Source organism: Photinus pyralis, unplaced genomic scaffold, assembly GCF_008802855.1.
Source record: "Photinus pyralis isolate 1611_PpyrPB1 unplaced genomic scaffold, Ppyr1.3 Ppyr1.4_LG6, whole genome shotgun sequence".
NCBI lineage: Eukaryota > Metazoa > Arthropoda > Insecta > Coleoptera > Lampyridae > Photinus > Photinus pyralis.
The window spans coordinates 30,835,513-30,857,183 of NW_022170663.1; the positions used below are offsets into that span (position 1 = coordinate 30,835,513).

Below are 21,671 nucleotides of genomic sequence, written 5' to 3' on the forward strand. Positions count from 1 at the left end.
ATTTGGTTTAGATCGAAATCTAAATTAAAATTTCCATAAAGGTACCTACTACGGCGGAAGTGATACCACTATTTTATTATCTTTGAGAAATACTGCAAGTTGTAGTAACATTTGGAAATGCGGCCACCGACGCTTGCGGTTTGTGACGTTCGAGCTCTTTGTATAGTAAATGATCATCACGATCCTACTGGCATCGCAAATTAGCTACGTTTCGTTTCGTGTTACACATTTTTTGAATTTAGTCACTTGTTTCTAATAAATATCCAAAGAACACCCTAAAAATCTACCTGTCCTGTCCCAGATAGTATAATTGCAATAGTTATAAAATTAGTTTATATGACGTAGTATGAGTTCTAAAATTATTAAATACCCAGTGTAGGTACTTGTTATCAATTTTGACATTGAATAAAAATTTATTCAATGATTTTGATAAGATTTTCAGGAGAGTTGTAATTATTTCGAAATAAGAAACGACGAAAACTTCAACATGATACAATTATAAGAAATTCAAAAAACACTAACAATGTGTAGATATCCCTCATTAAATCACTAAAGGGTCATACGTAATGCAGGATATAGTAACATATCTACTCCTCAAAAATTCATTTTAGGTGGAGTATGGGTACAGGGGGGTAGCAACCGGGGGTACAAGGAATGCCCATGTGTTAGAGGGGCCCACGAGCCAAAGTGCCAACTGCCAATGGGGCATTATTTAATACTTACCATTCTTATTGGTTTATGTTAATTTTTTTGTGATTAAAGAACACAAAAAGTGTCTACTAAGAACACTGCTGTATAGTTATAGGTATTAAAAGCGGAAGCCGCTGAAAACCCACAGATGTTATTTTATCTGTGGCTAAAGTTAAGTAAACCAAAGCCAACATTCAATTTCAATGTGTCTATTGTCTATTGCATTTTGTTTTTTTTCTTTTTTGACATTTAAAAAAAACTTCACGATATTTATACAGGGCCCTGCAACAGTGGGTCCGATCTTTCCTAGTAAAAATATCAAAAAACCTTTTGTGCCAATATCAACCATAGATAGTTGCGCATCTACAGAAATTATTTTTGAATGTACAGGGTGTTCAATTTTTACGGTGTCAATAGACAGCTGATTTTTTTAATGGAACACTCTGTATATATTTAGTTGTTTCGATGTCATTTTTTAACCTCTGCAGGGAAACCTATTCACTTTTTGGTTTTTGCCAATGTTGCCAAATTATTAATTTTTTTCAGCAAGCTCCACTTTGATAAATCGTAGTGAGCTTGATTTTAAAGTTAAGAAATATACATTTGATCAAGAATGTTAATCTGAATAAAAGGAAACGCATTGGTAATTAGAAAATTGGATTTAGTGATACAGGGTGTTCACAAAAAAATAGTAAAGTGTCATGACTATTTTTTTTCAAATTAAACTACCACCATTTTATTTCTCGATTTGATAGTGTTTTGTGCGCTCTTCAATTTTTATAAGGGATGTTCTGTGCCTAAACCCCGTAGTTTTTAGGTTATTCAATATTTTTCACAAAAATAGTTACACATTAGTCATATAGATGTTTATAAACCGGTGTAGACAGTGATAATAAAAAACAATAGAGTGCCGGAGTAATGTGCCATACATTCTGCGATAGTGTGGTGGTTTCGCTTGAATCACATTCGCTGCTTCCTGTTCCTCGGGGTCGTTCTGTCAGGTATATGGAGCCAATCGATTTATGTGCACTACCACTGGTTTTCCTCGTGGTAGTTTCCGTATCCGATATATTAAGTCGTTCATTCTCTTCACGACTGTATACGGTCCATTCCAAGCTCTTTGTAATTTCGGGGATAGCCCGCGTCTCCTCTGGGGACGATAGAACCAAAGCAGATCTCCAGGTTGATAACCACCAGCTTGGACTTTCACGTCGTACTGCACTTTTCATTGGCGTCCAATTTCTGTCGCAGGTTTTCCACGTACTCGTTACCCACAGTTTCTTCCTGGCCGGGTCTTATACCAAACTTCAAATCACACGGCAACCGGAGTTCCCGGACAAACAGTACTGACGCTGGACTCTCTCCTGTAGTTTCCTGCACCGCAGAACGGCTCGCCATCATGAACAAATGGAGATATTGATCCCACAATTCTCCAAATGTTGTCCCTGGTCAGAGTGTAGTTCCAGGAGCATTCTAAATCTGTTAAAAAGTTATTTTACTAGAACGTCTGCCACAGCCTCAGCCTCAGTTTCTTGATTTATTAGAGAATATGCTTCTATTCATCTACTGAAATAGTCCATGGTCACCAAGATGTATTTGTTTCCGGCAACAGTCTCTGGGGAGGGACTTGAGATGTCAATGGCTATTCTTTCAAATGGACTACCCACGTAGTGTTGCCTCATTGTTGCTTTTTTCTAAAAAGTTGCCTGATGTTCTTCCGCTGTCCATTTATTTGTAGCGGCAGCGGCCTCGCACTGTCTCAAGCAGGTGGACCACGGTGATTTTTGATCGAAAGTTGCTGACTTCGCTCGAACTTTTGTTGTACCAACAGTTTCATACGGTTCAAAGGCTTCTTTGCGGGACGGACGATTGTGGAACAGCAAGTAGGTTTTGTGAAATCACAGATGACATTTTTCGTACGCATTCGTAGTTCATCGATTTCGTTTTTTATCGTATGAATTTTATCTTCGACACCCTGTATTTTTATTTTCTGTTTTAGCTTCCAAGGCTTGTTGACCAGCTTCCAATTTCGCATGGTCTGTTGATCAGTTTCGTATCCAACTTTCATGTCAGCTTTTATTTCAGCTTGACCGATGTTTTGCATTAACTGGGGCAGTTTTCCCATTTCGTCTGACGTAACGGGTTTTCCAATAAGAGGTGTTATTTTGAATAACCCGCTATTTCGGTAGATGTCACTTTTGAAGCTGTCATTTTTTGACATTAGACAAGTAGAAACTACGCCATTAATAAAAATGGAACGATACACGCTTCAACACAAACACAAATAACGAAACCATTGATCTTTTACGGGAAAAGTTTCCGGGCCGTGTCATCTCTCGAAGAGGTGATCACAATTGGCCATCGAGATCTTGTGATATAACACCTTGCGACTTCTTCCTATGGGGCCACCTGAAAGACAAGGTCTACGCCAACAGCTCAGCATCAATTCAAGACCTCAAAGATGGAATTCGTGAGGCTATCAAGGCCACAGGGCCGCCGCTTTGCCATTTGGATATGGAAAATGTTATGAAAAGGATATGGTCTTGTAGGCGTGGTCATGGTGGTCATTTAGCTGATGTTATTTTCCATTCTTAACGGTATACCTTGCTCTTTATAATGTAATAAATATCCGATCATTTATGTAAAAAATGGCATTTTCCTTTGAATATCAAAATAACATCTCTTATTGGAAACCCCGTTACATGTGGTCTCTACTGGTATAAACTTTCGGCTAATTGTTCACTTAAACACAACCCGACATTTGACACCAGTTGTTACGTACATTTAATTACGTCGTTTATTTATAACAATTAATTAGCAATAAATTTAAAGCAGTCTTAAAATTGATTAATTTATAACAGTAACTACAATTTATCACTCACAATTTATATCGTAAAAATAACGCATCGAAGTAGGAACTAACTTGTAACGCAATCAGATTTGCTTATATCGTAAAGTCGAGTGTTCCCGAGCGGTCGCGAACATTCTAGAATAAAATACTTACATCACATTTCTCGGAAAGATTACGTCACATCCGCCTTCGTTCGTTATCGCCGAAGACTATCTAATTTTTCATGGCGCTTAGCAGTCGATCGAAATGCTGAAGTGTTAGCTACAGTTACATGTGACCATTTTATATTACTCAACTTACCATTATGTAGCATTTACGTAGAAGTAATGTGTCTTGTCAAGATGGATGTGAGTTAAACTAATATCTGAGCGCAGTGCTATCATGAGAAACAGTTACAGAGGGAAATATACTTATACAGGGTATTTTTTTAGAGCTCTAGTTAAACGTTTCTGGGAAAGTGAAATGAGTAGGTTTTTTGAAAATTTGAACCTAGAAGTTACCATGGAGGCCGAATTGCAAAAATTTGCAAAATCGTCGCACCTCCGGAAATGTTGGAAGGAGCTAGTAACTTCGCTATTTTAAATAGCAACCCCAATTTTTTGGTGCATTTTTGGAATCTACGTGGAATTTCAGTTTTTTTGATACTCACATGTCGATGTATTCGCAAAATGGCTCACAATGGTTTCACCCATGAACACTGGAACGAAATTGTATGAATTTTGGAAACTTTGTACCCCCAAAACAATTACCTAGACTCTAGAGCAAGACCCATCGTTGAAACTGACACTAATATTGTTAATGTCCTTGGATATTAAGTAGGATTACGAGCATGTTATGAGGCTTATTATTCAGAACGTCTACGTAATCCCGGGTGAATAGGGGTTATTTGTATTTTACATATGGCGTTATGCGGTTATCATTTCCAATGTCTCCGATGGTTGCAAGGATTGCGAAATCTGTGAATTTTTTTTCTTAAAGTCAAAATAACTTAAAACTATAAATGGTAGATATCGACATGTGGATATCAAAAGAACTAAAATTTAACGTAGGGGTTGCTATTTGAAATAACGAGGTTACTAACTACTTCCGGCACTTCCGGAAGTGCGGCCATTTTAAAAATATTTTATATCGATTCGACCTTCAAAGTAACTGCTAAGTACAAATTTTCAATAATCTACCTATTTTACTTTCCCAGAAACGTTTAACTAAAGCTCCCAAAAAACACCCTGTATATGTAATGTAAATGATCTCTGCAATAGATTCGCTCATAGGGACAATCATATTTGTCTGGGGATACGGGTCTATAGAATAGCGGTGACAGAGGGCAAACTGACATAATTGTAAATTAATACTTCCCCTTACCTATCACAATAGCTATAGAAGATAATGACGTGTATTTTAAATAATATACATATTTGTTTCAAAACTAATTTATGAGGTACTTGTTGAATATTCATATGATCGATGTGGAATGAAATACAAGCAAAATGCACAGGCAATACCTAGAATCTGTACAATCACCAATGAGATTTTCAGCTTTGACCTGAACGGTTTCCGAATTAAATTCGATTGCCTTTTGATCTAATTATACCTGCAGATTGTTATGCTCTTAATCAGACACATTCTAATGGCAGGGCAGCTACGGTCACTCCGAGGATTCGGTTCAACCTTCTTGGAAATATGCATTTTGAAAATTAGTCATAGTTTTGGTATTAAAGCGATTATAATATCTTTAAGAACCCAAGCGCTGGATGGATTACTTTCCAGCCATATATTTTTCCTAATTACAAAATTATGCTGCTTTGCGGTTTTTCTAACACCATCTTGTGGTTTCGCTTATTAATTAATTGTGGTAAGAACCAATGGAAGGAAAGGTAAATTTACAGACCATCTGAGTCAGAGAATATGGCATAAAATTGCATTCTATGGCCTTCTACACTGCAACCACAGTATTATTTGGATTAGATGAACAATATCAACATTAAGTCCAGAACAAATGGTTTAAAAGTGACAATTCTTTTACGAGTAACCCGTTGATTCGTAATTTCGCGGAAATTTAGACGATCAAAGTTACTCACTGGTCATACAGTAGATACTCAGAGAGTGATTACATGTGCGTTAAATTTCGGAAGCATCTCTGATTTCATGTATGAGTTGTTTTGGTAATTGTGTCATTAGATTAGAAACACACATTTATTACCAGCTGATTTGCACGAAGTGTAATAAAATGAGACTCATTTTGGAACTCACAATCAATTACGAATTGCTATTGTATTTTTGAAAAGCTAATTAAACATGAAGCAATACTAAAAAATTTCCGGAGACACGTTACTATCGAAAGGCAATTACATTTTTTTTGTTCCAAGTAAAGTAATTACACAATTACTTGAATGCATGTGAGTAAGTCAAGGTGACGTTATCTTGAATTTTTCAAAATTGAACCTGCATGTTTGACAATTGCTGAGCGACGGAAACTAAACCGCCTTGTTTTTTTGCAGATGTCCAAGGAGTTGGCGGTGAAGACGTCCGGCGAGGGATTTTCCAAAATTTAAGCAAAAATGAATGATGATACGGCGATAGGAAATTTTATAAAAGCGTGGAGTGATTTCGAATTAATTTAGTCGACGGCGCGACTCCCAATAGTAAACAGCACCAGTTCTAAAACGGTTTAACATCCTTTTCATCGAATTGCTAAAAATAAAAAATAATGCGCTTGAATTTAGTTCCGATGTATCAACACAGATAAGCGGTGTTTGTCATTCAAAAAAAAAATTAACGTTCGAAGTGATTTGACACAAACGAAGCAATGAAAAGAAGGTTCATTTTCTGCTTAATTAAAGAACCGGACCATTACTTTTTTATATAAAGTTTTGTGGCAGTGCCAACCAGATTGTATAAATATAATGGCAATAAAGTGTCTTCCTACGCTTGTATTTAAGAGCATATTAGTGTGTGGACTAGTTTTATTAATAATTTCCACCTGTGAATCGCAACTGTCTAGACAAGAGAATGTGAAGAGGTTTCAGAGGCACATGGAGGTCCTGAAAAGATTTCCTTGCGATCTTCCGCAACCGCGCTCGATTAGTGTAGATGAACTGTTAAGTGACAGGTTAGAGACGTTTGAAAGTGCACAACCACATACGACCGTCTTGCACAGGTACGTACCCATCAACTTTGATTAATGAGGTCTAACGAAGGCAATAACTTATTTATCTAAATGAATTCCCTTATCTGTGGTACATACGACCTAAAATGGTCCACGTCCGTTTGTAGGAAGATAATCCGTAATCTGATTTGTGTTCTTTTGAACTTGACAACATTTCTACCTATAAAAACATTTACATCGTCCCCATGTTTGCTTTAATAAACTTTGCCATACCAATTAAAAACATTTCGATAAGGAAGTTTATGATGTAAGTATAAACACTTCTCGGAATATATCAAAATCACCCAAGCATATTTTGCGTTTGTCTTAATACATGCCTAAGTAACTGTCAGTGAAAGCACTAACGACCGAACTGGTGTCGATTGCTCAGATTGCTGATCCTTTTTAGCGCTTCACACAGAAAATGAAGGTTTTCCTACTGGTTCAGTACTGACTTTCCACAGTTCTTCAGAGGACTAACTACAAAGTTGATCGCTGATGAAGACACTCTTGTATAATGGGCTGCTTTCCTCAAAACCTCCGCATAAAGAGCCAACTAGCTCAAGGTTATACACAAAATAAGAGCTTGAGAATTTTCCACAGTGGTAGTTCGTTCTGGGTAAACTGATCTCCTTGAGCGCCACTCAATTTCAAACTAAAACAAGTTTCCACAAAGAAATTGAGGTTCCGAACACAACGCGCGCATATAAGCTAAATACAAGTAAAACATAAAAAGGCAACGCGTATATAATGTAAATTAGATGTCATCCAGAGAAATGAGCTCAGTTCTCGGATCCATAATAAACCTGCAAATATTAATATTTAATGTGTGCCATTACGCGGTATCTGCATTTACACTTGTCATTTAACCTAACTTTCCTACATAACTATAACACAAGACAAACATGATTATATTATATCACAGGCATATGGTCATAAGAAGTTATAAACTTAACGCTGTTACCGACGAACAGAATTCCTCAAAGGTGTAAAAGGCCTTTGACAGAAGATATTTCTTTATACAACCTTTAAACAGTTTTGCGGGGAGGCAAACGAAAGAAAACTCCCAAGCTCAGAATACTAGGAACGGAACAATACCTGAAGGGACTCGCCTTACTTGTGGTAAGCTTCCATCACAAGTATGGTACTGACTCGACCAACCTCTCCAGAAGGAAGTAGTGGGTTACCATAACATTCGCGTGTAAAACTGGACCACAACTTAACAGAGCTCACAAAAATAGTGAATAGGTGCTGAAGGTAACAAATTAATTGAATGCGATAGCTTATAACCCTGAAGGGGCAAAATAATGATCAATTATTACGCTAAACAGTTACGGAAACTCTTTGGATTTATCGCAAACGCAACTAGGATATCAGCAGCCCTTTCATCTCTTACATACCTCCTTCTCTTTCCAGTTCCACCTCTGTTATGTTGTGGTTGGACGTTTCCAGTTTCACGCGTACGTTTGGCAAAACGTTGAAAGAAGTTACGACTCTGATGCAATCTTTCCGGATACCTCTGTGCATACAGGCGAGCAGCAGCACGATAATTTCGGTGACATTCTTCCAAGACCGTTAACATATCATATCGGCGACAAACGGTTGGGACGGGTGGTCTGAAACACCCTGTATATATTAACTACCCTCCATCTATTTTACGATTTCGGACAAGATATGCTGTACACGAGACTGTACCGGATGTCTCAATTTCGACTAAGGAAAAACCGAAAGAAAAACTCTCGGAAAAACCTTTTACCCAAAATCGTCCTGAAACCTTCATTTTCATGCTTACTTTCTGTCATGAAATTGTAGTTTCTATGACGGGAGCAGAGCAGACTACGTTTCCTGCCGCTTGTCACTTTACTGGCCGCATCTGTCACTTTACTGGCCGCATCTGTCACTTTACCGGCCGCACCGTCACTTTACCGCTGCATTTGTGACATTTCCAAATGTCAATAATCACTCCTGTCATCACTGACAGATTGACATTCATCAAAAGTTCTCTATAAAAATTGAAATTTGATATTAAAATACGATTTCGGGTAAAATTGAATACAAAATTCGTCAGTAAAATGACATTACCTCACTCGGAAATTAAAGTACTCGGCCCCAAAAGGGCATCGAACTTCAATATTTCCTCGCCAGTAATGTATCATTTTCCTGACTTTTATGTAAATACCTATATCCGTAAACGTTGTAACGGCTTGGATACATTTGCGAAGAACTCCGGTAGTAAGTCCGCGCGCAAATGACATGAAAAATTAAATAATAGAATCATCGGAATAGAGATTATCATTTAATTAAACGAAAAATAAATAAATTTTAATTTACAATACATTATAGTATAGTTAACTAAATCATATAAATGTACGAACATAACGGCACTCGGCGGCCACCTGGATGTGATGTCGGCGGAACAGACAGACTCGAGCGCCACCAACGGGTACGGTCTTGCCCCTGGTCAAGGTCAACGGTAGTAGCGGTTTGCGGAGCGGTCTCTGAAACCTCGAGTAAACTCAATCAGAGTAAAAGGAAGCACTAGGAATTGGAAAAGTTCAGCAAAATGGAGGCGGCCATTTCGGAAGCATTAAAACAAAATTATGGCCCATACGGCAAATTTCCCTAGCGGAATGAAAGCAACAAAATACAAATTAATTAGCGATCTATGTGAGAAACCCAATGCAGGAAAGCGAAACATAATTAATGGAACAGAAAGTAGCAAACACGCTTACCTTGCAATTAAATGAAGCGCTAGAAATTATTGTGCAAGAAAAAGCAAAAGCTGTAAATACGGTGTTACCTTCACACAAAAGTAACAAAATTACCTTGAGGTGGATATCGGGGTTCTGGTACACTAGCAAAAGTAAGCAAAATGGGATAAGTAGTAATGGTAAACCACAAAGGCACCACTTAGTCTTTAGTGACTTTCAAAAGAGAGGGAAGAATACTTACCAAAATGGGAAACAAGGTAGACTAAGAGATCCTTGTTCAGATCTTGAGAAGCTAAAGAAATAAAATACTTGATAGGAATAGAACATAAACAATAATTGACACCTCAATCGAAGTAATTTAATCAATACTCTCAAAAAAACAACAAGTATAAATTGTACACAACTCTTGTGCAGATAAAGCGCATTTTTTTAATCGAAATAGCTTTTGTTTTGACATCACCAATGGATATATTTGTTGCAGACGTCTCAATCGCCCTTTGTGTGTACCCTCTTCTGATAATCCGTTCTTGAGGTATAAGAGAATATACCCGATCACGATAAGAGGTCGAGGAGGAGGGCTATGGTTTGGTTGGTAGAAATTAATTCCTTTCGTTGAGACCTTTCATTAGAGTACCAAGAAGGATAAAACTAGTTCCACCCCCCCCCCCCCCACCATTCCGTTCTTTGATAAGAGGACAGAAAGAAGGGCAGTAGTTGGTATTTTAACCCCCCTCCCCCCTCAGGCCCCGTCGCTCACTGATCTCAGAAAAGAGTCGCACGGGAAAGTTATAGTTTGTACAAACCAATTTATTTCGATGAGGCCTTTCATTAGAATACCATGAAGGGTGGAACATGTGTTTACTCCCCCCCCCCCCCCCATTTTCTAACGTTTAACTTGGCATCACTAAAGGCATGCGTGTGCAAAATCTGAGACCAATTGGTTGTCGTATGTAAAAGTTATGCACACTTTACTTTCATAAACAGAATCTCAGGAAATAATTCGTGGGGGAGGGGGGGGCCCTTTTAGACAGCGAAATTTGATGGCCGTCTGGCACACTTTCAAGGTATAGGCTACCTACTGCAAAAAATTCCAGGACTCTAGGACTATTTCCGTAGAAGTAGTTCAAAACGGTAGAAGTGGGTCCGGACGGACGGACGGACAAAACGTAAACAATAGCACATTTATTCTTAAAAAATGCGCTAAAAAATAGGTTACTGTAATACATACATCTGCTATGTCAATGTTTGAATTAAAATAATTCAAAGGGGATCAACACGTAGTCAGAGAAAGTATTACTATCAAAGCAAGTCTCCGCAGAAAACAACGGAGCTATAATCGTTACGTGAATATCAAGCAAATGTAATAATTACAATTCGATTGTATCGAAAACGAGTATGTAATCAAACGTTAATCAAGGAGTCGACGAAAAAAAATACCTTTGAACTTCGGGTCTCAACCTTGTGAGCTCAAAAGGGGGCGTTCTGCAAATCCGTAACAGATCCGTAAATTCAAGAACAGAACAAACAAATAAAAAGGGTAGTGAATCGCGCCGCACATAAAATATTGCGAAATAGCAATTCTAACGTCTGACACGGGAGGCAATCGGATATTAAAACTACAATTAATACTCAAAAAGAATCAATAATTCGAATGACTTTACACTAGGAAAAGCAACATTTGGTTCGACTACGATTGTCCGTATAGTTCGGGTATGACCATATAAAAGTAGGTAACATTAAATTCAAGAAAAATACTTTACGATGCATAAATAACTAAATTTCCATTCAAGAACAATGCAATCTAATTAATTCAAAATGTAGACAAGCTAATATGAGCAAATCCTTCGGAATAAACAAATAACGTAACCAAACAAAATTGTAGATTTCGGCTTCGGACAAAGCAACGGTAACATCAAAATAACGGTACTAATATCGGTATAACACAGCTAATCTGAAAGATACAATGTCATCAAACTAACAGAAATGGCAATCAACAAGTAACGTAAACAAATCGGGTCTCATATCGGCACGTCAAATTTTCGATAACGACAAAAACAAAGTACGTAGCATCAGGTATAAATTTACAGTATCAAAAATTATTGCAGTACTTACAAATGTAACTAGCAAAACACCAAAGGTAAAAAGGGTCGATGATTTAAATACGGTACGGTTGCCAAGTAAATTTACGGAAACTCTCATTACGATACTTATGAACGTATAACTTGCGAAGATGCAAAAGGCAAAAAAGATTCCCTGTAAATAACGGCTTTAGCTTTTATAAAATTCGGCTATTTCATGGAGAGATCCACGGTTTCCCAGCCGACACAGCGTATTCGGTAATCTACATCCAAAAATTAAAACGCCCTAAAAATCTGTAATTGGTCTTAACATTTAAATTAATTAAAGCGCTTCTAAATGACAAGAGCTTTTGGACGCAACAAAGATAACTGAAATATTTTGACGGGAACGGTTGCAAACGGCGGATTAATTACAGTTTTTGTTCATTATAACGGCGGTTGAAATACAATTCATTAAATGAATTACTTTTACCTTCTATCTTCAAGAACCAACAGAAATACTTTCGACACAACACTTTTCGTAACGAATCGCCCAACTTAGAACCCTTTTAGATACTGGGTGTTCATCTACAGAGTGATCACTAAAACAGGTAACTTCAAGGCGAATCCAAGCAAACCGGCTTCAATTTCGCGAATGTAATACTCGAGATCGTAATTACATGCAGGAATAGTAGGCCAATGTTCCGCTGTCCGTTGATATTAATTTTGCCCAATTTATTCACTAGGGTTTGTTGCAAGTGATTGCACCGATTAATTGTCTTTAAACTCCCTGCCGTAGGTATCCCGTTGCATACAAAATGTTATCTATCGCACGATGCAGTATCCAATGACGTCACTCAACTTTGGACACTGGATTTTAACTAGCCGTTACTATGAGCGATCCGAAAAAAAAAGAAATTGTTTGCTTTAAGAGGCGGTCACGCGCATGAAATAGTTACGCATTTTAGGCTCCGCTCTTAACGATTTTTTCGAAAACGGTGTTAGCAACATCAACAAAGTCACGTTTAATTGTAAAACCTTTTTTCTACGCCTCTCTTGTAACAGATTTTTGATATTTTTTAAATATTAATAATTACGGCACCCGAAAATACCATAAATATCAAGTACTTTTACAATTATTTATGCAAAATTCGAGTATTAAATCAAAAATCTGTTACAATAGAGGCATAGATGTGTCCTTTATCTTTACATCGGCACCTAACAACACGGAATAGAATCCAATTTACTCAAAATTTTATACCAAGTCCCACACCTCGACACGCTATTCGACCCATATAATTTCTATTGAAGCGCTTTCCTGGTCGTATGCAGAGAACGGCCTCTTAAGCTCAGTTCCCCTACTCGAAAATGTTCCTTCGCGTAAATTTTATCACTTGTAAGACCTCGCTACGAATCAGGCTGCCAAAAAGTTTTTCTTCGTCCCGTAATCCACTGCATTTCGTCTATTCGCATACGTATACAATTGTTTTTACAAATCCGAATTTGCTAGAACCAAATTTAGGACCCGCTTAATAAGTTTTTTTACTCAACTTACAAACTGCCAATCTTTACACTCAAATAGATTTTATGCACTCCATTCTTCTGGTTCTTGAAGTCAAACTACGCGAGTATCCAGTTACAAATGCCGACCACGAAACCATTGTTTCATACAACTAAAGTGAAGTTGTATTGACGCGAAATAAACCAACAATAATAAATAACCTATAATTCGTATTGGTTCGCACTCGTAACTTCTTTAAAAATTGAATTTCGGGTACCTAACGTAGTACGTGACCGCTCGCGAAAAACTAGCTTAGAGTCTCCCGCTCTCTCACTTCTTTCGCTATTTGAATCTCGCCCACGACAAAAACCGAAAAGGGACTTATTTTCTCAAAGCAATTATCTAGACCGGCGCGACGTGCCCCAACAACCAATAGAAAACCTGTATTTTCGTCACGTGCTCGGCTTTAAACAGAACGGAACGAAACTTTTAGTTCGTGGCAACTACGCCCTCTTTTCCAAATACGATTCTTGTTACGCTTGTTATCGCCAGACATGCTTTCGTTCAGGTTCTCTATGAAGCGGTATATGTGTCAATTTCCCTATGTTTAGCAAAATACAAATTCAAAACCAAATTTGTTTTCACATATCTTAAATAGTAACTTAGCAACGGCGGAATTTCAAAAAAATACCGGAATGCATTTACTCGATTTTTATATTAGATTACGTTTTAAACTTTTTTCGACGTAAAATGCATCTTATTTAATGTCACTGAAATCAGAATTTTTCTGTACAAAGACAACGTTTTAAAGATATCTCAATTATTTTTCAAAATATCCATTGTTTGCTATTTCAGTGAGTAGGTGGTATAGGTCCTGTATTTTCAGAGTTTTCTCGTTCCATATTATTAGTGTTTCGATCGATATCTTGATTCTCCGATAGGCTGCCCCTACTGGCACAATTTTTTTATTGGTATTTCGCTGCTGATCAGTAGTCGCTGATTTTCGCTTGCCTATGATATTTTTTATAGTCGGGACTTCTTAGTCTTTATTTTGTTGTTTATAGTTTGCGTCGGGACTTCTTAGTCTTTATTTTGTTGTTTATAGTTTGCTATTCATCGGAAGTTGAAGACATGTCAGATTGGTGATGGTATAGAGCGACGGAATACTATACACTGTGTCCAAGATAAGGATGCCTATCATGGGGGTCTTGGAAACCATAGAAGATGGTCAAATTAGGGAAAACCTAAACTTTATAACCTTTTTTTTCTTTATTTACAATAATTTATTATTAGGTTTACGTGTGTTGCCAATATCCTGATGATTCTAATAAAGCAATTTATTATTATTATTGAAACCAGAAAATTCCGATTACTTCCGATGATACGCCAAAAAAATCGAAACTTTGGTTTTTATTTTTCTCTGATGTTATTTGAACAGCTACAACAAAATATAGAACACTTTCTCATTGCCACTTTTTGAGCTCTACCAGACAGCGTTGAAAGATTTTCAATACAACGTTTCGTTTCGGAGAAATCATCATCACTTTTATGTATGGCACACCAAAAAATTGGAAAGTGCTGGTTTCACCAGTATGGAGCACCCGCGCAATTTCATATGTATGTATTTACATTTAGGTCCATCTTCTTAGCTGCCATTACCAAGTTTTTCATTTTGATTGGCTGAAATGAAACATGCCACCATGTCAAACATGAAAAATCCGATTTTTTAGATGATTTTTTAATTAAAAGCCGTGGGAACAAACGGTGTTCTAGCTAGATTGTATTTTTTTTCTCGCCGACCCAATTTTTCACTGCTAGATATTGTGTATGATTCTGTGACTAGACCATGATACTTCGTGCTTTTTTCAGATCATAATGTAGCAGTATAGTAGATTAGTGCATAAATCTTGTTTATCCAAAGAAAAAGTAGGTACTATGTTATTGACATAGATGAGTTTAATAATTGTTTTGCTTTAAAACACTGACGGTTAGTAGAAAAAAAAACAGAAATCCCAACTTCAAAAAATCTTGTTTAAAAACATTTATTTACGTACAAAGTACATAACTCACATAATCAATCCTTTACTTAGATAACTTCCGATGCTGTTATCTTATACGTTCACTGTTTATCTGTCCTTTTTGACTTAACATGGGAGCATTTCCAGCTAACAGCTGATATTATCTGCTATCGCTCGTGCGATAACTTGGAAGACGTCTCAAAATTATTATTCGTGTTTGGAACCGCCCAGTTGCAGTGTAATTTTGAAGTTCAACGTACTAGGTATATTTACTATTAGTTTTGCCTCTGGTATACCTAAAATCCCTGTAGTTATTTGTAACCAGATCCAGTTTTGTTATTCACTCAAAGCCGGTTTCGTGCAAAAAAAATTATTTGTATGATACTAACATCCTACCATCAGCTTGTGTCTTGCTCGAAGAATAGGTGCAAATACAACCGGCAAAACGTTATGAATTCAACGTACTTTTCATCACTTTAATTATAATTTTTGACATTTTTAATTATTTGCTGGACCACAGTATTAGGGGCATGGTCGAGGGCATGGTACGGGTACAATTTGCCATAAATTTGCATTAATTAGGATACTAAATTGTTCATTTGTTTATTTATTTATTTAAATTTCAAGTTTACGTGTGTAATCATATCGGAAAACCTCAATTAAGAAGATATTAAATTCAATTCTAATCACAACATATATGCCATAATCGAGCCCATGATTCATATATTTCAATTATTTTTTAAAGAAACGAACAATGCGTGTTTTTAACGTTTTGACATAAACTGTCACCCAAAATCAGAACTGCCTTGTATTAGGTGTGTGTTTACAATTTTACATCACTCCTAACCGCTAAGATCAAACGTCCAGGTTAATCAGATTATGCGTGTTTGGGCAGGGCTGCCATCACGGAGTATTTGTATTTTTCAGGCAGTTTTCCCACTGCGGTGCGATGTGGACGATCGTGTCACTCATCGTTGCAGTTGATTCTTGCGCGCCTCAATGATTCACGTTGATTAGGAAATTTATTTCTCAGTTGCTTTAGTATAACTCCCGGATTCCACATCTAGTAATTGCAATGGTGCATCTGATGAACTGCCTCTCCCACCCAATTTTTACTTATGTACTCGCCGAGTTAAGAAACCGAAATGGACCCAACAAAACCAAGCTTTGGCTACGTTTTTTATACGGTGTGCAGTAAATTCGCCCCCGAAAATTCGCCCCCAAGTAAATTCGCTCCCAAGTAAATCGCCCCCGGAATATTCGCCCCCGGAGTATTCGCCCCCGGAATATTCGCTCCGACAAATTCGCCCCCGTAGCATCCGCCCCATAACATTTATTAACCCTCGGAAGTAATAGGTTGGTTTAAATTAATTAAATAAATATTTGCAAAAATTACGATATTTGGAACTCAATACGGCAAAACTGACAACTCGAAATTGTTCATATTCAATCGTCTCTCACCCATTAAAGGCTGATTCAACGGTTCAACGTCAACCGTATGTTTACAATACATTTTACAACAAATTGCGTTTACAAAGGAGTCTAATTACTCAGCCATTTATGGATGTATTGAAATGTTTTTGGCATCAATGTATAAACAAAGGATGATTCTTTCTATAGAGTTACATTTGAAAATTGGTCCAGATTTGATGTAAATTTGTGTTGAAAAATACCAACATTGATGAAGTTTGCTGAAGTATCAAATCATAATGAAAATAATTTCAAAAAATTTTACTCTAAACATCCCATTTCTTTAAAATATAAAAAAAAATTTGCTTATATATTTATTAGTTAAGTAGCAATTAGTCTGCTACGGTACTCTTGTACTCGTTCCAAATTCAGCCCGTCGGATCAGCCTTAAATTTGAGAATTTTGGTAAAAAATTTGCAAATGCCATAAAAGTTTTAAAATGTCCAGAGATGGTCCAAAGTATCCACTTGAGATCAAAAAATGTTGAACGTTGACCATTTAGCAAAAATTTAGACCTTAAAAAGACAATGAATTTAGTATATACAGGCACGTTTTAATTACTGATGCCATAAGAGTTAATTTTTGGCTGTTGTCAGTTTGATAATGATAATAAAATAAACTCCTCGTCTATTAGCATTGTAATATTTAAAATCTTAGAAAATCGTGCACAAATTCGTTTTTTTAAGTAAATCTAACTACCTAATTAAAAAATAATACAAAACTTACCAGTACCACGTGAACCAGATCTTCTTCAATACTCAAAACTATTTTTTCACACGGGTTTATACCAAACTCAAAATTCGTGTTCAAGCCAAGTATTGATCCGAAAGTTAAAGAAACACCGTAGAATCGTTAACCTAAAATCAAAGTTCGTATTCGCGCCAAAATATAACAAGTAGGAACATAAAAAGTTTCAAAAGAAATACCTACACCACCAATGACCAAACGAGCCATCAAACGTTCTGTTAGGAAGAAGTTAAGAAGCTAACAACTCGGTCAATCAAAAATGTCATTTAAATTAGATTATATATTACTACCTTCTTTTGTAATACAAGAGTATAATTATAGCACTCTAATTAATTAATTTACACTTTTTCGACCCCTTAGGGCGAGATTGCAAACCGGCTTGCCGATATCTTGTCCCTTTTAAATAGAATATTGCATTTTAGTGATTATTTTAGTTTGGAAGCTCTCCTTTTTGTTTTATATTCTATTTAATAAATCTCTATTATTATTATTATTAGTTAAGGTGGATTTTCCATGTCATGTCTGAAATAATAGAAGTCATTTTAAGTCATTGTGGATACAGGATTTATTTCCTTTGGATGTCAAATCCTTTGCAAATCACCCTTACTTTATTCAACCTTATCTTAATTACCTATTCATATTTTAGTTAACAGGTATTTGAGTGCTATTATTCTACCCCCTTTATGTAACCCAGTTATTACAAAAAAAAATTAAAATTAAACAAAATTCATTTTATGAACTGCTGGCCCTGTTACCTCCGAGCATTAATAAATCTTATCGGGCAAATCCTACGGTAGCGGAATCGCCGGGGGCGAATCTTCCAGGAGCGAATTTGTCGGGGGCGAACTTGCCGGGGGCGAATTTTCCGGGGCGAATTTTTCTAGGGCGAATCTTATGGAGGCGAATTTACTTGGGGGCGAGTTTTCTTGGGAGCGAATATTCCAGGGGCGAATTTGCCGGGGCGAATCATCCTACAATCTTTTTAGCGCATTTCCACAAAAATAAAAAAAATGCGCTATTGTGGCCACTTTGTCCGTCCGTCCGGCTGTCCGCCCGTCCGCTCGTTTTGCGACGCTACTAGTTCTTTATATAATTAAGAGCTATTGTTCTACTTTTTTCGCTATTTGGTTCGTTATGGTGTCGAGTCTTGTACCAAGGAAGGAATTTTTTCTGTACCGCTTACAAAAAAAGTTATTGTAAAAAAAAAAAAAACCGTTTTTTACATGTTCTATAATTTTACACTTTTGCCGTTTATTAACGATCCTAGAGATCGTTTATAATTTTGCATTGCTATCTGTCGTCTGCATGCTGGTCTGTCCGTCTGTTCCTTTGTCTGTCTGTCCATCTATCTGTCCGTGTGAACGATAACTTTGTTTAGAAATGTTCGATCGCTTTTCATCTCCGTTAGTTATGAACTGAATTGCATGAAATTCAATATGGGCATAGCTTTAGCCATATAATACGCAATGCCAAAAGTTGAATCGAATCGATTCAAAATTCACAGTGCCCTTTTCGCATCTCGACCATTTATAAACCGAATTGCAAACTTTTTTACTTATAAAAGTATTTGAATGAAATTTGATACATAGGCACTTGTAATAAAGGAAAATCAAACTCCAATTTCAAAATTTGGTTTTGCGCATGCGCAGTGCCAACTTTTTTATTTGCGGAAGAATTTACACGAAATTTGATACATAGGCACTTGGGATAAAGGAAAATCAAACGCCAATTTCAAAATTTGGTTTTGCGCATGCGTAGTGCCAACTTTATTTATAGAAGAATTTAAACGAAATTTGATACATAGGCACTTGGGATAAAGGAAAATCCAAGGATACTATATAATATAAGGATTGCTCGATCCCTATACTTATAATGTTGCCCGCATTTAAGTCATATGTGACGTCACCAACGGACCTGGCTGTCAGAATTGACAGTTATAATTTGCTAAGTTGTGAACGTATTTGCATGGACGCCAGGAGGCCGATGTGCAATATTAGACTGTAACAACAGCCGTGTTTGCACAAAAATCACTAACCCGGAAGTCATTTACCATAACTTCCCTAAAACCGATGGATTAATACGCAAGGAATGGATATGGTGCTGCAAGCAAGATTAATGGACAAATGTTTCTAATTTAAATGCCTGCCTACAACACCCATTTGAACGTATATTATGGTAATCCTAAAGGTAGATTCTGATTAGAGCAGCACCGAGCGGCGCGGCGCAGAGCAGCGCGGCACGTCGCTAGCAGCAAATTGTAGAGGGGTATTCCCACTTAAGCACCATTTGGAAGCGTGACGAAGCAGCGTTTCTGTTTGTGTTCAGGTTAAGGGAGAATGTATTCTTACACGCTCGAAGAAGAGCCATCGTCGTCATCATCACCAGATGATTTCATAATATTATATAGCGGCACTATGCCATGTACACGACGAAAAAAGAAGAAAAAGAAAGCGGACGAGTACAATTAATTTTTCTATTCTTTGTCCGTCCATAGCGAATACACTAACACACGCAAGCTCAACACAGAAGACAAATAAATGCTTTTCACAAGCCGCAGCACCACGCCGGCGCCGATCTGCTTCGCTTCTCGATTCCCACTTGTCCGTCTACACGCAGAGCGGCGCGTTTCAAAGCAGCGCCGCGTATTCCAATGCTTCCCGACGCGTTTAAAATTTTCTGCGCTGCACCGCGCCGCTCTGCTCTGCACCGCTCTGCCTAGGTGAAAACGGATCTACTTATTTACATGCGAACAATTGAGAGCAGCTTTTCACCGCGCCGCGCTGCTCGATGCTGCTATAATGGGAATCGGCCTTAATCAAAGCATGCGCTGGTACTGGGTCCGCGAGTGACGTCACTAAACGCGGCGAAAAAATTCAGTGATCGAGCAATCCTTATATTATATAGTATCTTTGGGAAAATCAAACGCCAATTTCAAAATTTGGTTTTGCGCATGCGCAGTGCCAACTATTTTATTTATGGAAGAATTTAAATGAAATTTGATACATAGGCACTTGGGATAAAGGAAAATCAAACGCCAATTTCAAAATTTGGTTTTGCGCATGCGCAGTGCCAACTTTTTTATTTATGGAAGAATTTAAACGAAATTTGATACATAGGCACTTGGGATAAAGGAAAATCAAACGCCAATTTCAAAATTTGGTTTTGCGCATGCGCAGTGCCAACTTTTTTTATTTATGGAAGAATTTAAATGAAATGTGATACATAGGCACTTGGATAAAGGATCATCGAGCGCCAGAAATTTTCTTTTGCGCATGCGCAGTGCCAACTTTTTTATCTATGGCACCATTTAAGTGAAATTTGATACTTGGAACAAAGGAAAATCTAACATTAGTTTTAAAATTTAGGTTTGCGCATTTCCAACTTTCTTATTTAGAAAAGCATTGAAATGCGCCAGTCTCAAAATTTTCTTTTGCGCATGCGCAGTGCCAACTTTTTTATCTATGGCACCATTTAAGTGAAATTTGATACTTAGGCGCTTGGAACAAAGGAAAATCTAACATTAGTTTTAAAATTTAGGTTTGCGCATGCGCAATTCCAACTTTCTTATTTAGAAAAGCATTGAAATGAAATTCTTCTCATAAACTGAAATTGAAGTAACACGTCAAAAATGGATTGCCCATGTGCAACGCTATCTTTCATATTTGTGGCCGGATTTTTACGATTTTAACAGAAGTTGCATCTTACAAATGGGAAATGAATGCAAGTGGAAATGCGCTTTATGTAAATCGTTTACGATTACTTTTTAACTTGTTATACATGTGTAGATATGGCAGAAAGTGCCGAGTGCGTCCATCATGCTCCGCAAGGACGGTTTTTAGAACACTGTTTTATACACTCATTTCTTATCTAACGCGCTTCATTTTCATATTTAGGTATGCATATTAGTTCCGATCTCTGTCATTATAGAGCGGTACACGCATAAAATTTCCTATAATGGAAAATTTGTAAATTCAAAACCTTAGGTATGTACAGTTGCGAAGAGATTAGAAAGTCGTTTAAGGGCCGGTTTTACAATTACACTTTTACGGAGAATAAGATATTCTTGGAATAACTGCCATAGCAACATGTATGCCATTGGTTGACACAATGGTAACAAACGCAACCGTCGACATTTATTCTAGGTATAGCTTATTCTCGGTATATACCTTCATTGTAGAAGTCGTATTACTCACCGTTAGAGCCAGCTAGTAATAATGATATAGAGATAACAACTAAATTGACTAACGATGCCTTATTATTAGAGGCTCACTTTATTGCACGTATATATAAAGGTGATACTTCTATGCATAGTGTCCCTCATTATCTCTAGAGGTGACACACCATCCTTACGTTTTACTTCTCATTCTACTCCTGTGTACAAATGGGATATTCACTGCGATCGTGTATGTCCTCCCGAAGTAATTTATAATTCGTTAGAAAGAGTCTAGGAGTTACGAGAAGCTCGTAGTGTTTCTCTCCCT

General features: G+C 37.1%; 1 protein-coding gene across 5 annotated transcripts in view; it reads left to right on the forward strand.

The window, feature by feature from the left end:
* LOC116173953 overlaps positions 1-21,671 on the forward strand; it is a 51,264-nt gene that overhangs the window by 25,697 nt on the left and 3,896 nt on the right. For 4 of the 5 annotated variants that reach the window (XM_031491693.1, XM_031491696.1, XM_031491697.1 and 1 more), the window contains exon 2: positions 6,040-6,698. In XM_031491693.1, coding sequence (XP_031347553.1) covers positions 6,445-6,698 — 254 coding nt within the window. In that variant the 5' untranslated portion in view covers positions 6,040-6,444. Of the gene's footprint in view, positions 1-5,528; positions 5,689-6,039; positions 6,699-21,671 lie in introns of those variants that run through there. The other variant, XM_031491694.1, reaches the window with a different exon arrangement.